General features: G+C 41.2%; 1 protein-coding gene across 1 annotated transcript in view; it reads right to left on the bottom strand.

The window, feature by feature from the left end:
* EHBP1 (EH domain binding protein 1) overlaps positions 1 to 24,800 on the bottom strand; it is a 225,616-nt gene that overhangs the window by 104,468 nt on the left and 96,348 nt on the right. Inside the window, 4 exon segments of the mRNA XM_055809787.1 lie at positions 6,763 to 6,949; positions 13,358 to 13,610; positions 22,772 to 22,894; positions 23,597 to 23,701. Coding sequence (XP_055665762.1) covers positions 6,763 to 6,949; positions 13,358 to 13,610; positions 22,772 to 22,894; positions 23,597 to 23,701 — 668 coding nt within the window.

The raw sequence follows: 24,800 nt of genomic DNA, 5'->3' as shown, positions 1-24,800 counted from the left end.
AGCCGGAAAGAAGCAAAATTGTTAAACTAGATGTTCCAGAGAGCCAGGAAGCCTTATTTGAATGGACAACTGAGATACTTTTGATACCAAGAGACAATGAGTAATCTTTATCTACCATTTGGAGTTAAATGTAATTTCTCTGCTTGGCTGCATTACTGCATCTGTGTTTTAAGCTAAGCTCTTCCTACTGTTCAGTCACATAAGGTTGGTAACACTAAGGTAAATATAAGTGGGAAAAGCGAGCAACTGGAGATTGCCGAGATCTTGGCTTGGAGAGTTGTGCCGAGTACCATATCAAATATTTCTTTCCTTCCCTTCCACTACATTCACCTGAGTGTTTTGCACTTCATCTCTAAGCATTTATTTTGCCTTAGAAGAAATAAGGGGGGTGGGGGTGGGGATGAAAAAAGAAACGACAGGTTTCTTGTCATTCCCTTGAAAAGTATTTGAGAACTTCTTTCATAAGGAGGTAATTTGTACCTCCTTTGCAGTTTGAAGGATAAACTGCCTACCGGGCAGAAATCTTTCTGAATCGCCTGAACAGAAGCATTGCAGATACACAATGGATTACAAAGGATACAGGATGGAGATGGGTTATCATGTCATGCAAAAAAATAGGATGCTGTAGTTCTTACTACGTTTCCTATAAATATGTTTCATTAGAGCTTAAACCAGTTAGCCTGCCTGGCATGAGAGATCAGACTATCACTGGGCATGCAAAACAATTAATTTTGGTTTTAAAAAGAGAGAGAGAGCATGCTTAAACAATGACAGCGACAAAGAGAAATGTTATTATTGCCTTTGGACTGCTACATGAACGTGTATTCTTTTCTGCCAACTTAAAAGGCCATCACAAGCTCTTGTCTACAGGCACCAAACCCAGTGGCTACATTTTTGTGACTGTCAGCAACAGTGACTCATAAAGGTGAGAATGGCACACACATTAACATGACAGCCTTAAGCTTATTTCTCATCCTGTCCTGGTGCTATATACTTTCATCAGTTGTTAGGTGTAACTCAACAACCATCCAAGGACAAGTTCAAAAAGCATCTTGTGTTCTGCTATCAATTCCGTGTCTGTTCCCATAATCATGTACTGCCAGAGAAACACCTATCGCCAAGACCAGAGTGCAGGAGTTGCCTTTACTGAGATACTCTGTGTAGAGCAGGCAACTGTGAGGGGGAGGTCTGTGGGCTACCAAATCCCAGGCTGACGACTAGTAGCCTCTCTGTAAACCATGTGTCTAACAGGCTTCCAGATCCTGAAGACTCAGAAAGGATGTGAGACCAAGCCAGACTCACCAAACAGGCCACAGCTGCTGCCTTTCAGCAGGGTAACGTAACTGCACTATCCAGGAACCCGACGGAATCCTGAGCCATCAACATGAGCCTCGGTTGCAGTCTGGCAACAAACGGAAACTACCACCCAGCAGGAAAAGCCTTTCTCAGAGTGGTTTCCCGAAGGGAAGGACATATGCTATTCTTCCAAACAGTGGATGAGCAATGCCAATCTTGTGCAGGAGCTATTTTCTTTTAACACTTAAAAATAACTCTACGGTTGAGAGTGATTATCTGTTTTCTCCTGTTCCCTAGTAAATAATTCTTCACCTCCCACATAAATGCAGTAGCATACCTGCCTTCTCATTCTCACAAAGGCAACACAATCCATGATTGTGGAGACACACAACTTCAGCTTCTCTACCATAGGACACAGCTGCCAACTATGGAACTGAAACCTGGATCTTATTTCCAATAAACTCAACGTAACGTAGGGAAGATAAAAGATATGGAGGCTGAGATTTCACCGAGCTCAAGTTGGTATGTACATTTTTTAATCAGCTAAAGCGATGATGTGCACTGATATGCATGCTATGCACTAGTCTAATACCAAATTTTGAGCCTAAACATCTTCGTTCAAGTTTTTTCCACAAAGTCAACAACAAGTAGAAGAAATTTGAAGTCTCCATCACCTCTGTGAAAGGCAGAACCTGGTTATCCAAACCATGTGGAGAACAGTAACACATGTATGATGGTAACAAGCCCAACAAGGCTTCAGTTGGGCTTGACAGCCCTGTAGCATGTTGATGACTGAAGAGCTGAATTACAGCTTTGCAGTTTCTTTGTCAGACTCACCTACATATAGCCAGCACACCACAGTCCTCAAGCCATTTGAGATGATTAACTGTGGGATAATTCCAGGCTTTCAGACTTCACATTTTTAGGCTTGCTCTGCTAACTCAGATTAGTTTAGAGAAGACATGGAAGGAAGACAGGAGAGAATTAAGATACTCTTTTAGGAAGTGTGAGTAGGTAATAATATTTGGAAATAAAACTTCCTCCAGACCCATATATGGCAATTACTGAGCTAATACTGTGGCACCAAGAGCTGGCCAGACCCTTACGGAGAGCTAGACCCTGCCTTGTCTGTGACAGATAACTGCCCCCTCCTACCAGTGACGTGAGGGTCTCCAAGGGAGCCAAGGGGCTTGCTCAAAGGGAAGACAGTACAGAGGCTTGGAAAGGCATTGCTGCTACAGCTGACCGACTGCTCAGGGAAGCAGCACATGGCAAACATTTGAAAAAGATCAGATGAATGCTGGAGATGTCCTGAAGCTGCCTGAACACGGTCTTGGGCAACTGGCTGTAGGTGGCCCTGCTTGAGCAGGGGTTGGCCCAGATGACCCCCAAGGCCCCTTCCTACCTCAACCCCTCTGTGATCCTGCCAACAATGCCCAGAGGGAGGTATGCGGGAAGCAGCCAAAGAGGTGACAGAAGCTGGGATGTTCTTACAGCAGCTAAAGAAGAGGACGGGTCCCCTGTGAAGAGCAGCATGAAAGGGGCAAGGGCCTAAACCACCGCTGCTCATGAGCTCAACCAGCCCCACACAGACAAACCCTCGGGTCTGGGCAGGCAGGGACGGCCTCGTCTGCACCCTTGTCTCACACCTGAAAGACGTTAGGGAATGGTGAGGGGACACCAAGCGAGGCAACATCTTTGGGAAGGGACGAGGCTGAGGGCAAGCCCTGCTGTAGTCATGGTTAGAACTCCTTCAGGCACACACACTCCATACCGTGCAGAACAACCATTTCAAGGCAAAAATAAAAGTTAAATCCTATCCACATCTGGTTTGCCACTTGTCTTTCTGACCAATGATCTGGGAAGTAAGTTTTTATGTCAGTCCCCCAGTGAGATCTGGTCTTCGCTTCAAACTCTTGTTCTACCATTTTCATGGCTGTTAAAGTTAACACCTATTTATCAGTCTCATATGCTATCTCCACTGATCACCGAGCTCTCGAAAGTTCATACCAACTTGTGACTCCACCCTGGAGCACTCTGTTCATCCTGGGGATACCAGGCATGATGCTAGATACCATCAGATCAGAGGATGGTTTCTGGAGTCTTCTGCCTAGTTTTACGTGAAATTTTTACATAGAATTACCTTGTACAACATACATTCCTGAACAAAGGAACTAGAAGCTGGATTTTTGTGGTGTTTGGAATAACAGGGGTAATTAATTTTGGATGTGATTCCATGAAAATCTAGAAATAGTATTCAGCTGTTAAAAAACGATACAACTCCCTTAAAAGAAGGCCTTTTGCAATTCACTTAGATGTGTTAGCTTAATTCTATTCCCACATGAGACATGTCCAAAACCACTGACTGCTAAAAAAAATCATTGTTTTATTCTTCTCTTTCATTACTGCAGACACTGCTTTTATAAATTATGAAAACATACAAACACACACACACACACACACAAAAAAAAAAACCAAAACAAAAATCACCCGTGGGAAGAGAGATGTATTCCTCAGCTGAGAAACACCTTACACCACTATTTGGGTAATGGTAAAATGTTGGATTCAGGCTATGTTTCAATAGCAAATACAATTGCAATTCTGTGGAAGTGTTCTATACCTTGGATGCCAATGCTTGAAGGCTCATTGCAGCTGAATACTGAATGAAGCAATTTTAGTGTCCAGCTGTACCCCAGGGATTTAATTTTGGGGTGTATACTTTGGAAGATAACAACCTTTCTTGCCCTATTTTTAAACTGGAACATTAAAAAAAAAAATAATAGGGTAACACAATTTCAGGTATTTGGAACCTGTACTTGAGTAGGAATCTGCCGCGCGTCAAATCATCTTTCAGGAGCAATTTCCACCTAATAAACTTGTTGATATATAGTTGTTAATAACAGCATTTGTATTTTTTCTGTTCAGCAAATGTGATGAACACCATTAGCATGTGAAGGAAAAAATGAGCTCCAAATACTCTGTCAAAGATTTGCGGAAGCATTTTTGGAATCTTTTTCCTTAAACCCTAAACTTCTAATATTAATGCTGCGTTTGTGTAATCTAAAGATTAGCATTTCTGCTCCACAGCCATTTCCTATGACACTTAGCTTCTGGGCAGATTTGTAGCAGAGGCTTTCTGTGCCCAGCAAACTTGGACAAAACACTGAACAAGATATGTTATTTAACTTCCTTTTGCCTAAGTTTACTTCCATGGGACTATTCCCCCAACATGTGGGCATGTGCCAGGTTCATGGCTGTATATTGCCTATACCTTTTGATGGAAGTTTTTTCAGAGTTGCTAAACGCTGACACTATTATTGAGTAATAAACAAACAAGTTATTTGTGCCAACAGTCCAAGTCCTATCTGGGCGATGTTTTGTACCATGGTGTGAGAAAATTGTTTAATTTTCTTTTCTTTTAAATGCCAGTACTTTTCCAAATTTCAAAAAGCATTCCAAGTAAAGTGCTTTTGATCTAACTTTATTAGATCACCCTAGAGAGAAACAATTCAAGCACAGAAAAAAAGACGGCGCTTACTGAAAGCTTTCTGAATTGCAAGTGACCGTACAATATTTTAACACACCCAGTCAGCAAAACTTTCCACTCTAGCTGTAATATAATAAACCAGGACATCTGCTTTGGAGCCTTCTCTAATGGCCTCATATCCTCCAAAATCCTGTAAAAAAATTATAGCTTTCCTGTATGAGAGAAGGTCAGCATGGAGCTCCATCTTCCCTCGTAGCCCTAATGAATATCAGTGTTTCAGGACTTGGACCTTGACTGATCTCAGCTGCGCCTCAGCACCAGTGGCAGAGGTGAGCGGCAAGCAGGCAGGTTCCGAAATATCGGGGAACTAACACCCTGCGTAAGAGCAGGAGCTACCTGACTGTGTTTGTAACAGTACAGTCTCCTCAGCAACTCCAATCCTGCGCTGTTTCTTCATCAATTCCAGCTTTCCAACAATCTAAAACTTAGTCTGGAGTGGACAAAAACTACAACCACCAAACCCAGTAGTAATACATTCTTTCAGCATGACAAAGACATGAAATAAAGCAGAAAGACGCACTTCCTGGGATGCAGACCTGTAAAAAACCCCTCTCAAACAACGAGCAATGGGGGCACAACCTCCATCAAGCAATCTGATAAAATCTCCTCCACAGATGTCTTTCCTCTGCCTGGTAGTACCAGAGTGCTTTACTTTGGCCACTTTGCTACGACCCGAGGGCCAGACTCCAGAAATGGAATAATGCCCAATATATTTCATACAGAAACTCCAGTGAAGAGCATCGAACGCCACCTCAGAGCATTATGAAACTGCTATGCTTTGATTTCATATTTCCCTGGTTGTGGTTTTGCATATTAAGAGTAACTTGTGAATTGTGCTTGTGGCTTTACTACGTTGTTTTGCTGTGAGCAGACACAAACAGACACACCAGATCAGATTTCTGGTCTCATACTCTTTACCCTGAGTGAGTGGTAAAATGACAGCAAGATAGAGCCTGAACAGACAAGGACATGTCAGCAACCTGGGTGAGTAATTAAGCAATGAAATGATAAGTATGACAAGTAGTTTCATTCAATTCATAAATGAAAGTACAGCAGCTCCAATACAAGGCAAAACAGATGATAAGATGCATAAATTGGGCGAGATGTGCTGGAAGAAAAGCCTTCTGTTCTCATCTTCTTACCCTTCAAAACGAGCAGTCAGCAAGTATCAAATTAATTTTTAAGAAGGGCCCATTAACATAGCTATTAAACGCTTAGTATGTTTTAAAAAGCGTAAGTGGTGCTAACTGCTGAAACACTGGAGCTGAAATTCACACCAAGAGAAGTTAGCTGCTGTAATCCTAAAATACCTATGTCTCACACTGCCCTCTTCAACAGCAGTTAACTCCTATTTCCCCTTGACACAGATGCATGTGCATATATAAGCATGCTTAGCCTGGACACCCCTAATAAACAGTTAATCTGATTTAAAGTAGACTTCTTTTTAAAATTACTTTGACATACCTATGGAATTGGACATATATAAATCCCAATACAAAAAATCGGTATCCAGTACTAAGCTCTTAAAACCCAGATTTATGACAGAAATGTAGAGACAGACTCTTCAACATGGGCAAGGCTTAGTGGCATTACAATAGATCAAGACAATGTATTGTTCAATGTGATTTTCTTCCCTCTCGATGGCACATCCAGCTGTCCCATAACATTTGTTACTATAAGACTCTTTTCTTTGAAACTGCAGTTGCTGATATTGTTGTCATTAAATCCTTAAAGAAAAAAGATGCAAGCTCCTACTGCTGGTCTCTCCCTATGAACCAGCAAGCGAACAGAGATGAGCCAACACTTTAGTAAGAATAAGCAATGCTTTTAAGATGGCCTGCAGAAATAAATAGGATGTCTACAATACACATAAAGGTACTGTTAATAAGAAAGACGAAATGTTGGCATGAAAAACCTACCTTAGGAGAGGAAGAGAGCTCCCTCGATGCAGGAATAGCTGACACGTTCTCACCCATGCCGGTCTCTGTCTTTGGCAAGAGGTTTGGTGGTTCAGGAGCCTTTCTTTTCACCTTCTTTTCTGCTTCTTGTGGCGGAGCAACTTTAATTAAAGCAGGGCTTGATTTTGGTTCATAAAATGGATTTGATCTAATTAAAAGAAGGGAAACATATTTCTTTGCTGTCTCCTTGGAATTAAAACCAAAAATAAGACCTGTTCAGTCAATGACTAAAATACTTCTATTATCCCACATAAATACATTTTTTGCTTTTATATCCTTTTAGATACTGCTTTTTCATGATCGAAAAGTGAGTTACAACAGTTAGAACTGCATTAGGTCAGAATTACTGTAAATGTTATAAAATCCTGTAACTTACTGAAATTCTATCAGTTGCTGAAAAGGCACTCTTCAGTTATACTTCACTATCTATCAAAGGGTGATCTGATTTACAGACAAGATCAATACCGAGAAATCTGAGAGAAGTTTCTGGCTGTTTAATATTCTAACAGAACGAAGAATCCGTCGCTGGAACGGACTGCGGAACCGGGCCACTTCACGTGCGGCCTCAGGGGCCTGGCTCTCACTGCCAGGCCGAAAGCCGGGCCTCCATGGCACGCAACCCACACGGGGTATTTTAAGCTCTGCAGCATACGGGCACCACACCAGTTCAAGAACACTCTTTGGATAAGAGAATTGCATAAGAAAACCACAGCTGACTTGAGTATACCTCTCTACAGACACCAACAGCCATCATCCCTCTCTTTTGAAAGTGCTTCTATAACTAAAGCCCGTTCAAGGAACACAGTAAACATCTTCCACCACATGGACGCAGTCCAAAGAATTTTTCTTCTTAACTCTGGCATTCACATTCCAACTCCGCATTTGTTCCACCCTAAGTAAAATGCTTCCACAGCATTTCCAAGTTTCATCTATTTGTCTGATACATCAAATATCAATCAATAGTACATTAAATAATGGCTTCTACCTCACGCTTCGAAAGCCAGCAAATTCGTACCCCACTAAGGACGCTTATGGGAACCTTCTCTCACTGAATTATTTTATTCATAATCTTTGCTTTTCATATTTTGCAATCCCAAACTGGACGGTTAATTACAAAACTGACATGTTAATTAATTCATTTCTAGTCCATACCTTCCCTGCAAGATATATTTATCATATATCTCAAACTATGTTTATGTAACCAAGTCACTGCAATTCCCAAAGAGCTATCTGCATACAGTTATATAAAGCACAACTAATCATGACAAATAACCTCAGTCCTTTGACTTCAACTCTGGATGGAAACCACAGTGCATACAGCATTAGAGAAGAGCCTACGTAGCTGGACTCATTTACAAATTTCCTCTCAGGTTAAGAGTCATGAGCTACTACACACTGTTTTTAAAGAACTACAACAGCAAAACTTGGGCACAAGCAAAAAACCAACTATTCATCCAGCTTACCTTCACACAGCACCAATTTTCTCTCAGCTTTGTGTACTTTTAGTATGAAAACATGTCTTTCAGTCTTATGGACTGATTTTAGAATTTATTTTAATGCGGTTTACCGTTGTCCTCTTTCCACCAAGAAAAAGCACACAACTAATAACCCACAATGCAGAAAATAAGTCTACTTCTGAAAGGCAAAGTTTACTGAAGCATGTAAGCGAAGACAGGGCTTCAAACCTCCAGACCTTTTGGAGAATGTGCTGCAGCTTGTTATAGAGAGAGAGATCTAAATCCAGATACTGAAGCAAAAGGAAAGACTAGCACTAAAATAACTCATCTGCTGACTGAAGGCAACTTTCAGGTGTTCCCACTTTGCTGCCCATCAAGCACAAAGCCACCACTGCAATCAAAACTAAAGGCAACATCAAAATAACAAGTTAAATAGAAACGGATGGGTGTTTTCCACGGGAGGCAGTAGCAAGAGGGTATTCAGGCTGGACTGGAGAATGCACCTAGCTGTCAGTAGCTCTAATTTAGCTGACAGCCCAGCTCAGCTGTCTTCAGACACCAGAAAGTTCAAAGGGAGGTGAAAAATGAAGATAAAAGAAATAAAGGCTGAAGAATAATGTGTTCTACAGGAGAGCACAAGGTTTTCTTTAGTTCAACAAGTTAGCCTTCTGAACAGCCAACAGCCACAGCATGTTTGGCAGGAAAGTAATTTACCTCTGTGTACTTGGAATTAGAAAGGTGTATTTGTAAGGTGTTAAAATGAATCTGGTGCAAGAAAAAACAACACCTTATCAATGAGAGCAAAAAAGTTTGGAAGAACTGTATTTTGAATTTTTATGCTCCAGAATGGTCTGCGCTGTGCATGATCTTGAAGAACAGTACTCTAGTGCAGGCACCAGAAGGAAGTGCTATGAGGAGACAACTGACTGCCTTTTCTCCTGAAGAACTTACTTGAAAGCCAGCCTAAACCCTCATGTTTTGCTCATAGTATGGGCAGAACACACACACACACACACGCACGTTACTCTCCACCTTCCCCTCTGCACCACTTTTAATTGGTCTTATAAATATCGAGGAAGATTATTGAAAAATTAAGTTTAATTTTTTTAAAATTTAATTAAGAAAACTCCAAAAGAGTTCTTGCCCAAAGAGGCTTACATTTTAAAGGCAGGGGGTTCTGCTGATACATGTAGCAGAGTTTCATCCAAAAGCTTCCACGTGGCTATACAAGCAACCAAACATGGGAAAAGCCTGGCTGAAAAAAGCCTTAGCTGAAATACTAAAGCACTTTTCTCTGAGGTCAACTCCCATACTTTTTGCTTATGTGAAGTTACTTAATTGATTCATACAACACAATTTGCCCAAAGAGATATTCGACTCTGTCCACCACAAAATTAAAAAAACCCCAAACCTGACAAACTACCTGGTATTAAGCTGCCACTGGCATTGTGGTGGCTTGTGGCTTCTTGTGCAACAGGCAGCTCCAATAGATGGCAACTCGATAGTCTTCCAGCCAGACAGCATTATCCTAAGCCATGCATTGATTAACTAGATAAGAAGCCACAGAGCCAAACAGTATCTGAAAGCAAGTTTTATTCTGACCAATTTGAAAATTATTTTTATCAGAGCTACTGGTTAACTAGAAAAATAAAATACATAAAAATCAACATTTTATTGAGGAGGAAATCCAAAGCTGTCAGTGTGGCTGGGTTAAAAGATCAGGCAATATTACCAATCAGAAGTACTAAGGCTGAAAGCATTATACTTTAAGTAGTTGTGAGCTATGCCATTTTCAAATAATTAAACTTAACGTAGCAAGTTGTGCTCTCCTTTATTACCAGGTAGCCACCTACCATTTTGATTTTAATGTAGAAAATTAAAAAAGGCAAAAGCAGAATGTTACACTAAGATTCAAATGCCCAAAGGAAGAAAAGGAAAATGTGTTCCTGTTCTCTACTAGGTATGGGAATTTAGCCAGAGGAAGTATGTTTTGAGAGTGTAGCTTTACAGCAGAATGTATGTACTGGATCACTTAAGTCCCTCTGCACCATGCAATGCCTCATTATGCTTACGCTTGTGACGACACTTTGCTTACGCGTGTTGTGAAATCCTACATTATCTTCACAACCATGAGTGAAATATGTTTCAATTAAGCCAATTACCCAAGGTAAATCTTTCACAGAGGCGCAGTAAGGGTAAGTACCTTTTCCAAGATTACAATGAGAGTCTGTTACAAAACTGGAGTCAGAGTTCAGCTCTTGGGGCACTTTGTGTAAGCTCCGAGTCCAGGATCAGACCTAGGGATCTGCCAGAGTAGAGTGGGACAAGGGTCCTGATGCTAACTGATGTGCCCATGTTCCCACGACACATCATCATGCTTTACACAAAATAGGAGAGGAAAATGCTGAGTGGTGCATTAAGTGAACTCCGATGAAACATTTAAGACACAGCGATAAAAACACAATGTATTTCCTGAGCGACAGCGAATGTCTTTCAGGAGTCTTCTATTTCTCACGCCCTCCATCTATCAGGTTCAAAAGCACTCCTGGGGAGAGCATTGGACCAGCAGTAGTCAAAAATTATTAAAAACTACCCAAAACAAAACAAAAAATAATCAAAAGACAAGATGCTAGGAGAGAGGTTGAAAATAATATGCAAAGTTTTCTAATGCCGTGATATGACTCAGTTGTTCAGCCTTGTCTTGAATAAACTGCTCAGGCCAAGTCAACACATCTTAATATAGATACACAGCAGAAGAAATAACAGGGTCCAGAGACGTGCGGTGAAAATGATTAGAGAGATGAAGAGACTTCTGTATGAAGAGAGATTGAAAAAGTTAGCACCATTTAGACAAGTGACAAGTAATGGTGAACATGCTAGAGATACACAACACACCAACTGTTTATGGCAGATAAATCCAACACTACTAATTGTTGTTTTGATAAGCCAGCAGAAGAGATAGCGTATGGGATTGGAAAGGTAACTTACTTACAATCAATAAAAGGAAACACATTTCATATAAGATCTTGGTTTTTTGGGGAACTGTCTGCCACAAATTGACACTGAAGCCTAGACTTCAACAGGATGTAGAGGAAAACTAGCCACTTATGTAGATAATAAAAGCATCAATATTCACATTAGGTAAGAAACAATACACATCTGGACATAAACCCTCATGATTCAGGGTGCACAAACACTACCAGCTGGCGCTGCCTAGGAAAATCTTTCCTTTGGTGCTCACTGTACCGTACCTTAGCAGAATTTGAAAATTAATGACATGAGGTAAGGCATAATAATGCTTGTAGGTGTGAGTCAGTAACACAAGTCCTGTGTTCCTAGACTGGAGTTTTATTATTACACTTACTTTTCCAGAGCATTTCAATATAAAGACTCAAAGGTTCTCCTTGCCACAGTCCTACCCAATACATTTAACAAATGGTCTCCACATCTTTTTCAATGACATGGTGCTCCTGTAACCTGGGAGGAAAACGTGGACAGGGAGCTACTTTGGGGGTCAGGACATAAAAAGCTCATGTTAAAGACACAAAAAACTACTTTACAGCGCTTTTTGACTTATCCTTCCATCTTTGTATGGGACATTGTTTTTATAAGGAAAGTACAGATCAGATTTATGTTCAAGGAGAATCTACCTATGGGGAGTTTATTTTTATCCTTGGGCGGGGGGCAGGAGGAATAAAGAAAATGGGGTCATTAAAATACGGCAGCTGTTGTAAACAAAGGGCTAGAGAAATCTGCAGTCCAGTACACAGAAAAAACAAGGCTGCCTGTTACAACACTGCTGCAAGCTCATTTGGCACAGGGTGGAAATGTGAGTATGAATATAAAAGATAAAATTCTTCACTTGCCCATCCATGTAGATTTTGCTCTTTCTCCTCTTCTCCTCAGTCTTTGCTGTCCTCTATACCCATATCTTTGTGGGTGTAAAGCATACATATTTTTTCTCCCTGCGGACTTTGGTGATCAGTGAATGATCAGGGATGCCTGGTGTGACCGTCCCCAGTGTGATCACACTGAGCTCTGAAGACACAGCAGCCAATGCTATTTGTTCAGGCACTGCCCTGATGAATGGAGCTGGCAGAGGCATCAGTCCCCAATGCCCTTTCCCCCCCCACCCCGAGCAAACAACAACAAATCCACAGCCACAGAGCTTTAAAAGGAAAAAAAAAAACCCTGAAGGGTCCTTTATACATTTCTATTAGAGTACAAGGGAATCCTTCAATTCCTAGAACATAGCTATAAACGGAGGAAACAAAGATGATGGTAAGACACCTGTATCAATACCGAATACGAAAGCAATGCAAATGTCATGCCATGATAAATCTCATTAAAAAATAATGTAAATCTAAATGTTAATTACAGTTGTTGTCTGTAAAACTGCTTGCATGTAATCACCATAAACTGTCTCTCGAGTAGTGTGGTTGGTGACTAATGGCCACAAACAAGGAGTAAGTATATATCTTCAAACCTCCCAAGCTGCACAGCTATTGCAAAAAGCTCTCACTCCTTCTCAGGTTTCTATACAATAATATAAGGCAGTCAGTGTGAGTTTATAGAAGTTTTGTGTGTGGTTATGATAAAAGAAACAACTGAGAAAGTGCATATGGTGTTATCTTTCCCATACAGAGATTCAGTGTTATGAGATGCTCAAAAACGTGCTCCACAGGTAGCGAAATGCTTTTCCTTTTTACATATTGCACCAATATTAAACAAACTCTCCATCATAATGGACAAAACCCATTATTTTACATGCTAAAAATAACGGCCAAAAGGACAGGAAGGACCGAGCTCTGCTGCTCCTTACTTTTTGACTCATTTGCAATTGCCAGGGGACGAAGTGCCAAAAACGCACATGGACTTGTTCCCTATCAAGTAATTTACTATCAATGAGGCAAAGAAAAGTTTCCTAACTGATCACATTCAGCTGAAGAGCATGACTTGGGGGTATGGCACTTCCTGCTGCTGAGCTGCCTAAGGAGGTGATTATGGATCATCATGATTAGACCCAATACACCTCAAGATTAAGCCAGGGATCCCAGTAATGCTCCCAAAGCTGCTCAAAGATGAAGAATCATACTTACTCATCTAGCTCCTCCTCTTCAGCTTTAGAGGTATCTGCATAGAGGTATTTGCTCATATCCACTGGTCTGACGTTTTTCCTTTTTGCAGGTTGTGGAGGAGAATCTCTTACAGTTATAAATGTTTCAGGCTCAGGATCTGGCTCATCAAATGGGTTCAAGTACTCTGGGGCATCTTCATCCTTGAAGGGATTGTAATTGTCAGCGTAGAAACTTTCTTCAGGCTTTGAAGATGAAGCTATTTCAGTGTCCGGTTCTACCAAATAACAAGAAAATATTGAAGATATTTAACAGAAAAAATTTGAGACCATTTATCAGATCTTTATATTTTGAAGGCTTATGAAAAGGTCTGCTTCTTAACTCTCAATACATAAAGTCCTATCCTCAGATGAATTTTCATGCTTTATTTATTTACAGAGTAACCTTGTTTATTCGAAAATAGGTCTTTCAGAAGGTCATTTCATCTAGAGTATACTGAATAGGTTTCATTTTCTCCTTGCTAAAGCTCTTTCAACCTGATTAGTTATTAGTTCTCGTTTGTCCTATAAATGGTATCGCAACAGATTTGAAAATATTTTCCCAAGCTATTAGCCAATTTGTATCCTAACAAAATGTTCTTAATTATTTATTTGAGTTTTTAATAAAGAAAAATATATCCTGTATTTTCTAATAAAATTACTCTTACTGGATATTAAAAATGGTGACAGTAAGTAGGTGGTCTTTTCATTTCTTAAATGAACTGAACTAAAAAACCAGTTACTGGGTATGACCAGTAATTACATTTCAAAACATACATATTTTCACTTCTAACTGCTCCTGTTAACAATACATAGTTTCACAGTAAAAATGAATTTAAATTAACCCTAAAGAGGCAGATAATCAAATTACTTATCCATTATTTGGGCTGTACAACAAGAAGTTATTAGCAACCTGAGCTGCATGCAGTTCTTTAGAGTAACAGCCGCCACCGAAAGAACATTACACAAAAGTGAATGGCTGCTGGATATCGAAGAATACAAATGCCCATACAGCAATACATCATTTCTTACAAAGACACTTAGCAATGTTAATCTTACTCTTGCTGCAGCATCAAATGATCAGAAGCTCAGTTCAAGATTGGATTTGATGTACTTTCAAAATCAATGCAAATGGGAAATTCAGCATAATGTCATTAAAACCTCAATTTCCATAACCAGTCCCACATAATTCTTAACAAAATGTGCTTCTTCTTCTTCAGATGTATGGTTCCTAAACTGAACAAAGCACACACCTTTTAGCTTTAAAAGAAAAACTCTGGAAGTTATTCATAGCAAGGCTCTCAAATATCAGAAGATGGAGTTCCAACTGTGTTTGTCACTAAACAAATATTCAAGAAGACAAAACCACTAGTCACACAACTAACACAGGGAAGGGGCAGCGTAAGGAACAGCGCTGTCATTACATGGTTTTGGATGGATGATGTACTGAAGCTGGTAATCCTGGTCAATAGCTAGAAAATGTAAGTGTGCCCTACTCTGCCAGTAAACCTCCAGTTCACCCCGTCTCCAGCCCTACCTCAGGCAGTGTGACTGACTACCACCTACAGTCTGGACCAGAGCCACCCCAGCTGGACAGGAACATGGTCCCCTGCTGCCGGTGGCAGCTCCCCTATCTTGCACTGGAGTAGTCACTAGCCACTAGACCAGGGCAAAGGCTTGAGCAGGAAAGGCTTTAGTCCTTCTCAGATAAAATGAAACCTACCAGGGACTGGAAAGATGTCATTTTAGGAAGAACCTCATGTTTCTAGTGCTCTTCTTGGTTCTTCACATTTGAACCTCAAAGACTACGTTATCACATTGTTTTCTACACTATGTCTAAAGGTCTGCTTCTGAAGCGATGCATCATTCCTCTGTGGTCAGAAAGTAGAAAGCAAATGGGTTTGGCTGGAATAACAGAATAAATTAATCAAAATATTACTTAAGCCCAATGTGGACTCTCGGGAGATAATTCACTCATCTGAGACTGAGGGCGAGTTCAGCTGGTGAAACAAAATAAAACTGTACTTTGCCAGACAATATTGCAGGTTTTAACTAGCAGACATGCTTGCAACTACACATGGTGCTTGTGCCTGTGGGATTTCCCTATGGTGATTATTCAGAAAATTACTTTTAAAAAATTCCTTTAATTCCAGGTGAGGTTTGCAGTTTATTTCCTCAGCAACCTGGTCCAACTCAGCATTGTAGAAGCAACATATACAGTACACATCTATCTCTTATGTAACTTGTAAGTTCTTACATTTAACTTCGATTTCAGAATGCAGCTAAGACTGTTGCAAGTCAAAAACCGGAGTAAAAAGGGAGACTGAGAAGAAGTGTAAACCAGACACTGCACTGAAATGGGATGAGACAAATGTAAAGTGAGATCACAAGAAGTTATTATGCTTAATGGTCAGTCTTCACACTATTAAAAAGTCTTCTAAAAATAACTAATTTATCAAATGTTTCTGACTAACTGTAAAACCCACAAATAATCGAGGTTGCAACAGTAGTCTCAGCTAAACCTAAAGAAGTGGTTCTGTTACTGTTTAAATTGGTTAAGCCTCACCTGAATGTTATAAAGCAACGTTTCAGCTGTGTCTCAGGAGATGGACATAGAGACAAAACTACTCCAAGATAAATTAGGGTGTGTATTTGCAGTATGTCAGCTGTAGTGTATACATTCGCTCCTACCTCAGAGTAAATACAACACGCTTATCCCTTAATAAAAGTGAATAAACTACTGGGCACTTATCCTGGCAGAAAGGGTAGTTACTGCAGTAGGTGATGGGTATTAAGCTCACACCCTAGTCTGCGCGGTGATCTGTTCATAAGCCTGCATCCTTATATGAAAGATGTTTCAGAGAAATCCACAACAGAATAATATTGAAGGTCTACAGTTTAAGTGACAAGGGAAAAGAAATCATTCAAGGTGCAAATTCTTAAAAACACAAATATGATCAAGTCAAATTTGACAGTATTATAGATGAAATACATCAGAGTCCAACATTTTAAATGTATTTTTTCATTTATTTTAAGATAAAACCGGAAAAGAAGTTCTACATTGGCTTACTTAGAGCACTATAGTGTCCAGTGCAGGTGGTCGTGGCAAGCAAAAGTTTTACCCTGCTTGCCCTGAGATGTCCTCAGTGTGGCTACCTGCAGCTGAGCTAGACCCCTTTACAGTCAAAGCTTATAAGCTGTGTTCAAACTGTTATCTCTAAAATCAGGCGAGCCAAATCCCACCCTTACTGCATAGCTATGTGTGACTCGAAGCTCATGTTGGTCAGAATACTAGCCACACATTTAGTGATTTGATGAACCAGGCGAAGCAGAAACGCTTTTGAGAGCTGCCTTCAAAAGACAGTTTCATATAAAAAGCAGAAGTGACCTAATGAAATGCAGAAAAATGACTGCTGTATGTCTCGTTCAAATTGTACAACTTATTGATGACATTTTAACCAAAATTTTTGCTACTTATACTTTGCTCAAATCTTAAAATATTTTATCGAGAGTGCACTACTACAAATACGTGCTTCTGCAACTGCATATGACAGATCAACTGCAACTGCACATGAATCTGTCAATAAATACACATTATCACATCTGAGCAAAACTTGCTGATAACTCACCAGCAGTATTCAAACAAATGTTACTAGAAGTTATGTCAGTAATATTTCCTGAAATTAAAAACATTCAGGGAAACAATCTCTTGAAACTATACTGTACACTTCTTTTAATTTGCTTTTAACAGTCTCCTGGGAACAAGTTAAATGCTTGTTTAAGTCTGACAGATTTTAAGGGGCAATGCAAATGGTTTCTGCAATTCTTTCTATTTCAACACTACGGATCAAGTGCTGTAACCCTAACTAGGACAAAATTCTCCTGTTCATTAGCTCAACAGTACCTACAGGTTTGGCCTTACACACACAGTGTTGCAGATCAGCACTCAGAGACCTCTGGCTTACTATTAATTAAAAGATTTCACCAAATCCTACACACAGGGTAAAATAAAAAGAGCTTCTAAAAATATCATTTTCAAGACACTTTCACAGGCAGAATTTTGTAGGGGCTCAACCAGAACTCACTTGGCTGCTCATTCTCTCTCCTGTTGCCATCCAGGACACTATTTTTCCCCTCTCTGCTTCCTTCAGTGTCCCCACAGGAGGGAGAGTCCCCACGAGGGTCCCCACCCAGGCTATCTCCTATGGGGTCCCTGAAACCCTTTAGGACAGGCTCTTACGTCAAGTGTCAGTCATCACTTCATGAGCCTCTCTGTAACACCTTAAATTGCTGGGATGGTGACTCAACAACACTGCTCTTAAAGCCACAGGCACTGCCACCTTCTCTGTAACAAAGACACTCATATATTCTCAAGGACCTAATGACATTGGGAAGTACACTTGGGGAAGATGTACATATAACAGCTTAAAAGGGGTTTATTTCCCTCTTCAAGCTGATGTTACACTAAGGAGTCGACATGTATTTCCCTGCTTCCCCCTAATTATTAAGCATGCCTGAAAACACCGGACTCCAGTCTCTACTGGAACTCATTTTTTTAATTGCAGTTCTCTACACTGATATAAAAAAAAAAGGGGGGGAGGAAAAAGATGCTTGCAGTTTGGCACTCCAAGGGTCAAACACACAATAATTTTACATGGTTAAGTAATAAAGCCACAGGGGTAGGAGTGACAAGAGGAGATGTAGAAGTATTACTACAGCAGAAGCACCAGTGACTCCGGTGCCAGATTCTGGAAACATTACTTGCCCTGACTCCACTGAGAAAGGCTGCTCGTGATAGTAATCATTCTGGCACTACCCATCTGCACAATCAGCCTTCTAGTTCCCAGAGGATCTCCAAAAATCACCCTGCCCTTCAACCCACTTGCCTTTTGTAACACAAACATATTGTGACACATCTCTTAAAAAACAAACAAAACCCCCACCAAAACATTACACATAGCACTTTCCCCTTGGCAGGGGATGAAAGACCAAGCCACATGTGAAAGGTATTTAGTTATGCCATTTACCGCACTACTGGCAGGCACACGGTCACAACGGTGATGTGAGCAGTGTAACAAACAGTGCAGAATAAAAACGTAACTTCCCAGTACTTCTAGAAAGCATAATGATGCGCCTCCCTATAAGCCACTAATGATTTTCTATTACTTTTATTAATACTCACACCAGCAACACATCACACTTCACAAGAAATTCAAGGAGAAGGGACAGAGTAATCATCTTCCTCTGCATTGGTTCTTGTACCGCTCTCCTTAGGACTATCCCAGAAGGATGCTGGGGTTTGGCACTGCGTTGTAGTACTGTTCTCATTTGCAGCGTACCACATGCTGCAAGGAGCTCAGAAGTCTCACACAAAGCAATGAAACCCATTGGTAAGGTAAATGCCGTTTTAAATGAAAGGGGGAGGCAGTGCCAGCAAATACTTATGCTCATGTCTCAGGCGTGTTGCAGGAAACTTGTATTGGTCATATGCAACTTCACAATTTGCATGCCCCACCTAATTAAAAAAACATCTGGAGCACTGAAAGCATGTTGTTGTTTTCTACTTGCATTTGCTGTATATGTTTACCTCCAAGTAAAATATTCTGCACAAAAATTAACTGATTTTAGAGTTCTGTTGTAACGTGACTAAAAGACACTCCAAGAGGCAGCCCCCATATGATCACCTGTACTGTCTAGCATAAAGCTGTGGAGATAGACTGTTCCAAGGGATTATTTTTGACTTCCCAGATTTCTAGTGTCTCGCTGACCTACTACGTACAAAGGGAATAAGCCTCAATTTGACATGCCAACCACAGAAACACAGCTGCAGATTTTTTTGAGGTGAGTTGCTCATACGCACATTCACTCCAGTGTGTGTGTAAGATCACTTACACCAAGGGCTTTTTAAACCACAGCAGCATCCACAGGCAGCTTGCTGATGACCTCTGCCACGCACCGCACCCACAGCGTGCACAGGGATGCTGGGAGCACTCACACCTTTAGTTTCTCTCCACCCTGCATTCCCAGGGTGAGCTGATTACGGGATTAGGAAGATAGAGGGAAAGTAGCTGGATTGTGAACAGGCACAAGAAATATCTGTCTAGGAAACAGGTATCTACTGGCAAGTAATCCTCCCTTCTCTTTGAGTGATTGTCAATACATACATATTCATACCCTGGGTGACTCTAAGCACTCTTTCACTAAGCACACAGGTTACAGGCTTGATAGGAATATCTCTGCCAAATGGCACATCATGCCTCCTAATGTCTTGTGGCAAAATACTCAGGGAAGGAAGCTCCAGATGGCTGCTCTGTACATCTTGGGGAAATTAAGTAACAAATTCTATGGAAAGACTCCGAACTTTCAAAAAGTCTAAATTCAAGAATTTGCTTGTCTAGATGAAAAGATAAAGCAGAGTAACATGTAGTAAATAGAAAAATACTTCATCCCTGCCCATAGAAAAGGTTAATCTCCTGATTTAAACACATCACAAGACAAGTGAAACAGGTAATGAGACTCTTTCAGCCTGTAGAAGAAAGCCTGCCTTAAACTCCTGAACCTCTGTCATGCTCTCAGGCTCCTGTGGGGGCCACCAAAAAGGTCACATTCATGTAAAGATGCAAATGCAAACAGGCAGGCGTAGTCTCAAAGAACTTTCTAAAAAGAGATGGCAGCAACAGAAGTTCCACTGAGGTCTCAAAGACACGTCCTAACACGTGTGGGAATATACCTGTGGCCAGATGGGAAACAAACAGGGCAGCCTTCTGTGGGGGGGCAAGAGGGCGAGAACAGCTCCGGTGCTGCCTGGCTTCAACATGTAGTCCAAAACCAAGGGAAATCTCCCCAAAACAGTAAAGTCTAGGCACTCCCTGTGTAGAGACACCGATCCAATTAACCACAGACATACACAGCAGATTCCTGCTGTTGCTGAAGACCAGAGCTGTCTTATACGATTTGTCTCAGCACTGGTTTTCCCCCCTCAACTTTCTGTGAAGGAAGACAACTGGTGGAAAGGCACAGGTCCAGAAGGCCTAGCAAGGGAAGAGGAACACAACCACTGCCCGTTACAGGGACAAGAAAGCTCTGGAGTGGAAGGGCCAGTGCTTAGAGGGGTCTGAGGTGACCCGAAGAATCCCTGGGGAGCCACTGATCAAAGCAGAAGCTTTAAAAATGCCACACCAGATGTCCCGCTCTTGGTCTGACTGCCTGCAACACCTCAGATTTTCCACTCGGTTCTGTGCTCCAGGAAGACACGCTGCTGTCACATGAACCTGAGAGAAGCTCCATCCCTCCCAAATAAAAAGCACCTTATGACACAGTAGGAAGAACCTAGCGACACCCTGTTTATCAAAATCACTGTCGTGTTGTTGTACATTGACTGCTGCACGATGGTGACAGTGTGTGGGAGGACTGTTTGGTACACACACACCCAACAGCTCAGCACTGCTGTCCACAGCTGTGCAGATGGGACTCCTCTGGGGACCAACAGTCTGAGCCCTGGGACTGTCCCAGTACACAGAACAGGCCCAGAGGAACAGAGAAGTACCCATGACTGTAAATGATGATGGCAGTAAAGCCTAGGTGCCACCAAAGGGACCAGAACTGACTGAAAAAGCATGCCCCACATACCTCACGGGTCTTCTGGGAACATCAGCAGGCTGGTGTCTTGGCTGCAGGCTGCTCAGTGACCGTGACAGGTGTCAAGCTACTCTGGTGCTGTGAAACAACCCCAGCTTGCATCTCCCTGTCCCTGAGATGGGAAGGAACAGACTCTCAGCCCCTATATTCTGTGGCCAGAACACCTGCTGCTTTCTGCCAGAGCAGGTTCTCTCTGGAAAGGAAGGAAAAGCTGGGTTTGGAAGACAGCAGTTTAGGTAGGATGGGATTTGTACAGCTTTCTCTGGGGAGAAGGGAGCTCTTCCTTCTAGAGCAGACAAGGAAGAAAGGAATATATGCTGGGTCTTGTAGAGCAAGTTGTGTGTGGACGTGTGATGTGTGTGGATGAGAATAGGTAATTCTGCCTCCTTCCATGATCCTAAGGGAATTCACAGCCGAGGAACAGACAGGAAATGAAGCCAAAGATCCAGACACCAGAATGTAATCCGTACGTATTGGTATCTAGAAAGCGGAAGCAACTCCCTTCTGCAGCTCTAGAAACACCTAGCGACTTTTTAGGAGGGAGAAGAGGCCTGGGATAGCGGCTTTATGGCTTCAACAGCCAAACAGAAGACAGTGAAGTGTCCCTGTTTCAGAAACACAGGCTATGAGACTCCACAGCCAAAGTGCGACAGGACTTTGATTACCACCCACATCAGCCTCTCTGGACACCCAAGGCAGAAAAGCTGTGTTGTGAGTCAGCGTTCAGCTTGTCCAGAGAAAGAGAGTAACCCCAGGTGGAAACTGCAGCTCAGAAATGCATCCTCATCAGCCCTGGCGATAGCAGTCCCATGGCTGTACCCTGGGCTGCTCCTGCTCAGTGTGCTGCGTCTCTATTGCCACCACAGAGTGGCTCCTGCCATTTGGTCAAAGGTGGCAAACGCTCCTTGATAACTTCTGTGGGAAGAAAAGTCTTGGAGCTTTGAACAGAAGAAAAAAACCAGTATGGCTTCAACCTTCAGAATTAACTATCGATTGGCATTCTGAGCAGCTGCAAAGTCAGTCAGTCATATACCCTTTTTTTTTTGTTTGATGACAGCAGAGGGAAGTCTGCATATCTGGATGTGGAGTTGGGGACAGCAGAGGTGCCTGCTGTCTTGGTGCTCCTTTCTGGCCTTACGGATGTAGTCTTATCAGATTAAAAACTTAGAGGGGCTGTATTTCTCACTCAAACAGAACAAGAATGGGCATGTTGGTCTGGAAAGGAGATTAACATCTGCCACGTGGTGCAAGGCACAATGCCAGATGGCTTAACTGAGGAAGCCATAAAAGCAAAAAAAAAAAAAGAAGAATTAAAGAGATAAAATTAAATTATAATAATGAAGATTAGTGCTAACCAAGAATAGCTGTGATGCAGTGAAGACTGCAGTGATGGAAATTCTGATATAAAACAGCATCCACATGGAACGCTTGTATTTACTATTCGCTACAAGAGGCACCAGACAGTATGTGTTGCTCATTTATACCACAGGAGGTGAGTAATAGTAACACACCTGATAGGTCTAAAAGTCTGGTTCAACTCTTAGCTGGTAGCCCCTGGTGGCAAATACACATAAGCATGTGACTCAAACGATAAATCCATTTTCCAGTGGCAACCGGATTACTGCTACGACTACCTCAGTACTGCACGCAACAAGTGTACTTAATGAAAACAACATTTTCATTTGTAGCCCTGCAAAAAAAAAAATCAAGTTTCATTAAGCATCTGCAATTAGCAATTAATTATGTGAAACAAATCTATTACCTTCCACATCAGGGTCTCCAAATGGATTTAATTCTGTTGTGTCTGGATCACCAAAAGGGTTCGTACTAGAGTTGGCCAGGTCTTGCTCCTCTTCATCCAGAAAATTAAGTTTATTGATAAGCTCTACAAACAAGTTGGAATATTGTTTTAATATAGATATAAACTGTTCATCTAACACATTTCAAGCTCAAAAACCCCTGTTACCAACAGTCCCTTGAAACACTGCACCAGAGTATGGCACGAACTGCACAGCTAAGCTAATGCACTTCAGTAAGTACACCAACAAAGGAGGAAAAAAAAAGTGAAATGAATGAAACTTCTATTCATTGATTAGAATATCACATAACAGAAATGACTACTAAGACAACCTTCTATTATCTTCACTAAATAAATGTTGCAGACATCTCTATCAAGCTTAATACAGTGATTTCTTTTTGATTGTTCACATACGTGTTATCTACTGGCAAGAAATTTTAATTTTTGGATGTAACATGCACACAAAATCAGAGAGGAGACATTTTAGAAAGGTCAGGTATTACTGACTGCACAACTAGGGGCTTGGGGTCTGGCGGTGGTTTGGGGTTTTTTTGGGTAAATTTTTTTTCTTTCTTGTTCATTATCAGATGACAACAGAGCTGTAGAGGAGATAGGCTCTTTCTCTATCATGTTGTTACCTGTTGGATGCACTACAAATTACTGAGAGTCATGCTGGGTGGAAGCACAGAGATAAAACTGACAGCTGAATACAAGCAGGAGTCAAAAGGTAACGGGTCACAGTAAATACAGACAATCAGAAACAGAAAGAAAGGAGGAAAGCTCATAGACCTTCAGAGGAACTGGCTGATTTAGCTGAAGGCATATTTGCTCGCTTTATGCGGTCATCTTGATCTTCATCTAAGCTGCTCAGAGCATTCAACTGGTTTACAATTTCTGTAAATAGAAGCCAGTCAAGACAAACGTAAGGCAAGGGCATTTAATGAAACAGAAGTGGAAACTGTTACTAGAAAGAGAGCCAGCGAGGAAGAGACAGGGTAAAAGAGAAGACGGAGTTAATTAAAAGAATACATTTAGAACAAGTCCTTACAACGATATACCTACAGCAAAGCACCTGTGTAGGTGCTTCAGTGACAATTTAACAAGAAATCCAGTTAACAGACAAACAAAACCTTGCCGGATTCCTGGTGTCAGCAACAGTAATTAGTTTTATGAGGATGAGTATGCACATCAGATCAAAACTTAGATGTACTAGATACAATTTAAAGACTTTTCCTGCTCGTGAGGAAAACCTGAATTTTAAACCATTGTCAATTAACACAAAACAGCCCCAGAATAACTCACCTCTCTCTCAAAACCTTAAAGCTACAGAAAACTAATGCATACATATGTATTTTATATATTGTATTTATTTATTTATACACACACATTCTGATTATTTAACATTTACACTCAGTCACCACTACATTCTGACCTACAAGCTGAATTTATTTAATAGTTCTAAAAGATATGATCAGTATTGTGCTATGAGAATGCATACTGAATGTATGTATTGGTTGAATTTGCCACTGACATGCTATGTAAGTAATACCTTACTGTTTGGTAAAATCCTATTTCACCTGCTATCCACAGTGGAGAGCTCTGAACTGCCATGAACTAATAATTTTTAAAATCTATTAATGTTTAATTCTAGCCAAGACATTGACGCCCCCATAATTCTGGAAGGAAAGCAAGAAACAAAAACCAACTAGGTCTTAGTGTCTTCTGGCCCAAGGGGAAAAATTCCTCTCTGATCCTCCCCCTTAAGTAGTCCCATCCACAGCATTGAACAAATAAATTCCTGTAGTAATGGGGACTGAGCCTGGGGCATCTCTGAAAGGCCTCATGCATAGCTTACTGTGGGGAGTCTCCCTCATCCTTCCAGCTGACAAACAGGCAGGAGAAGCCTGTGCAGGAGAGACGATCCTGCTTGTTGAACATCATTGCCCCTCTGACAGGTTTTTTCATCTCCCGTCTCTTCCCAATGAAATAAATG

Source organism: Falco peregrinus, chromosome 7 (genome assembly GCF_023634155.1).
Source record: "Falco peregrinus isolate bFalPer1 chromosome 7, bFalPer1.pri, whole genome shotgun sequence".
NCBI lineage: Eukaryota > Metazoa > Chordata > Aves > Falconiformes > Falconidae > Falco > Falco peregrinus.
Note: the sequence above shows the minus strand (reverse complement) of the source record. Positions and strands in the feature narration are given on the sequence as shown.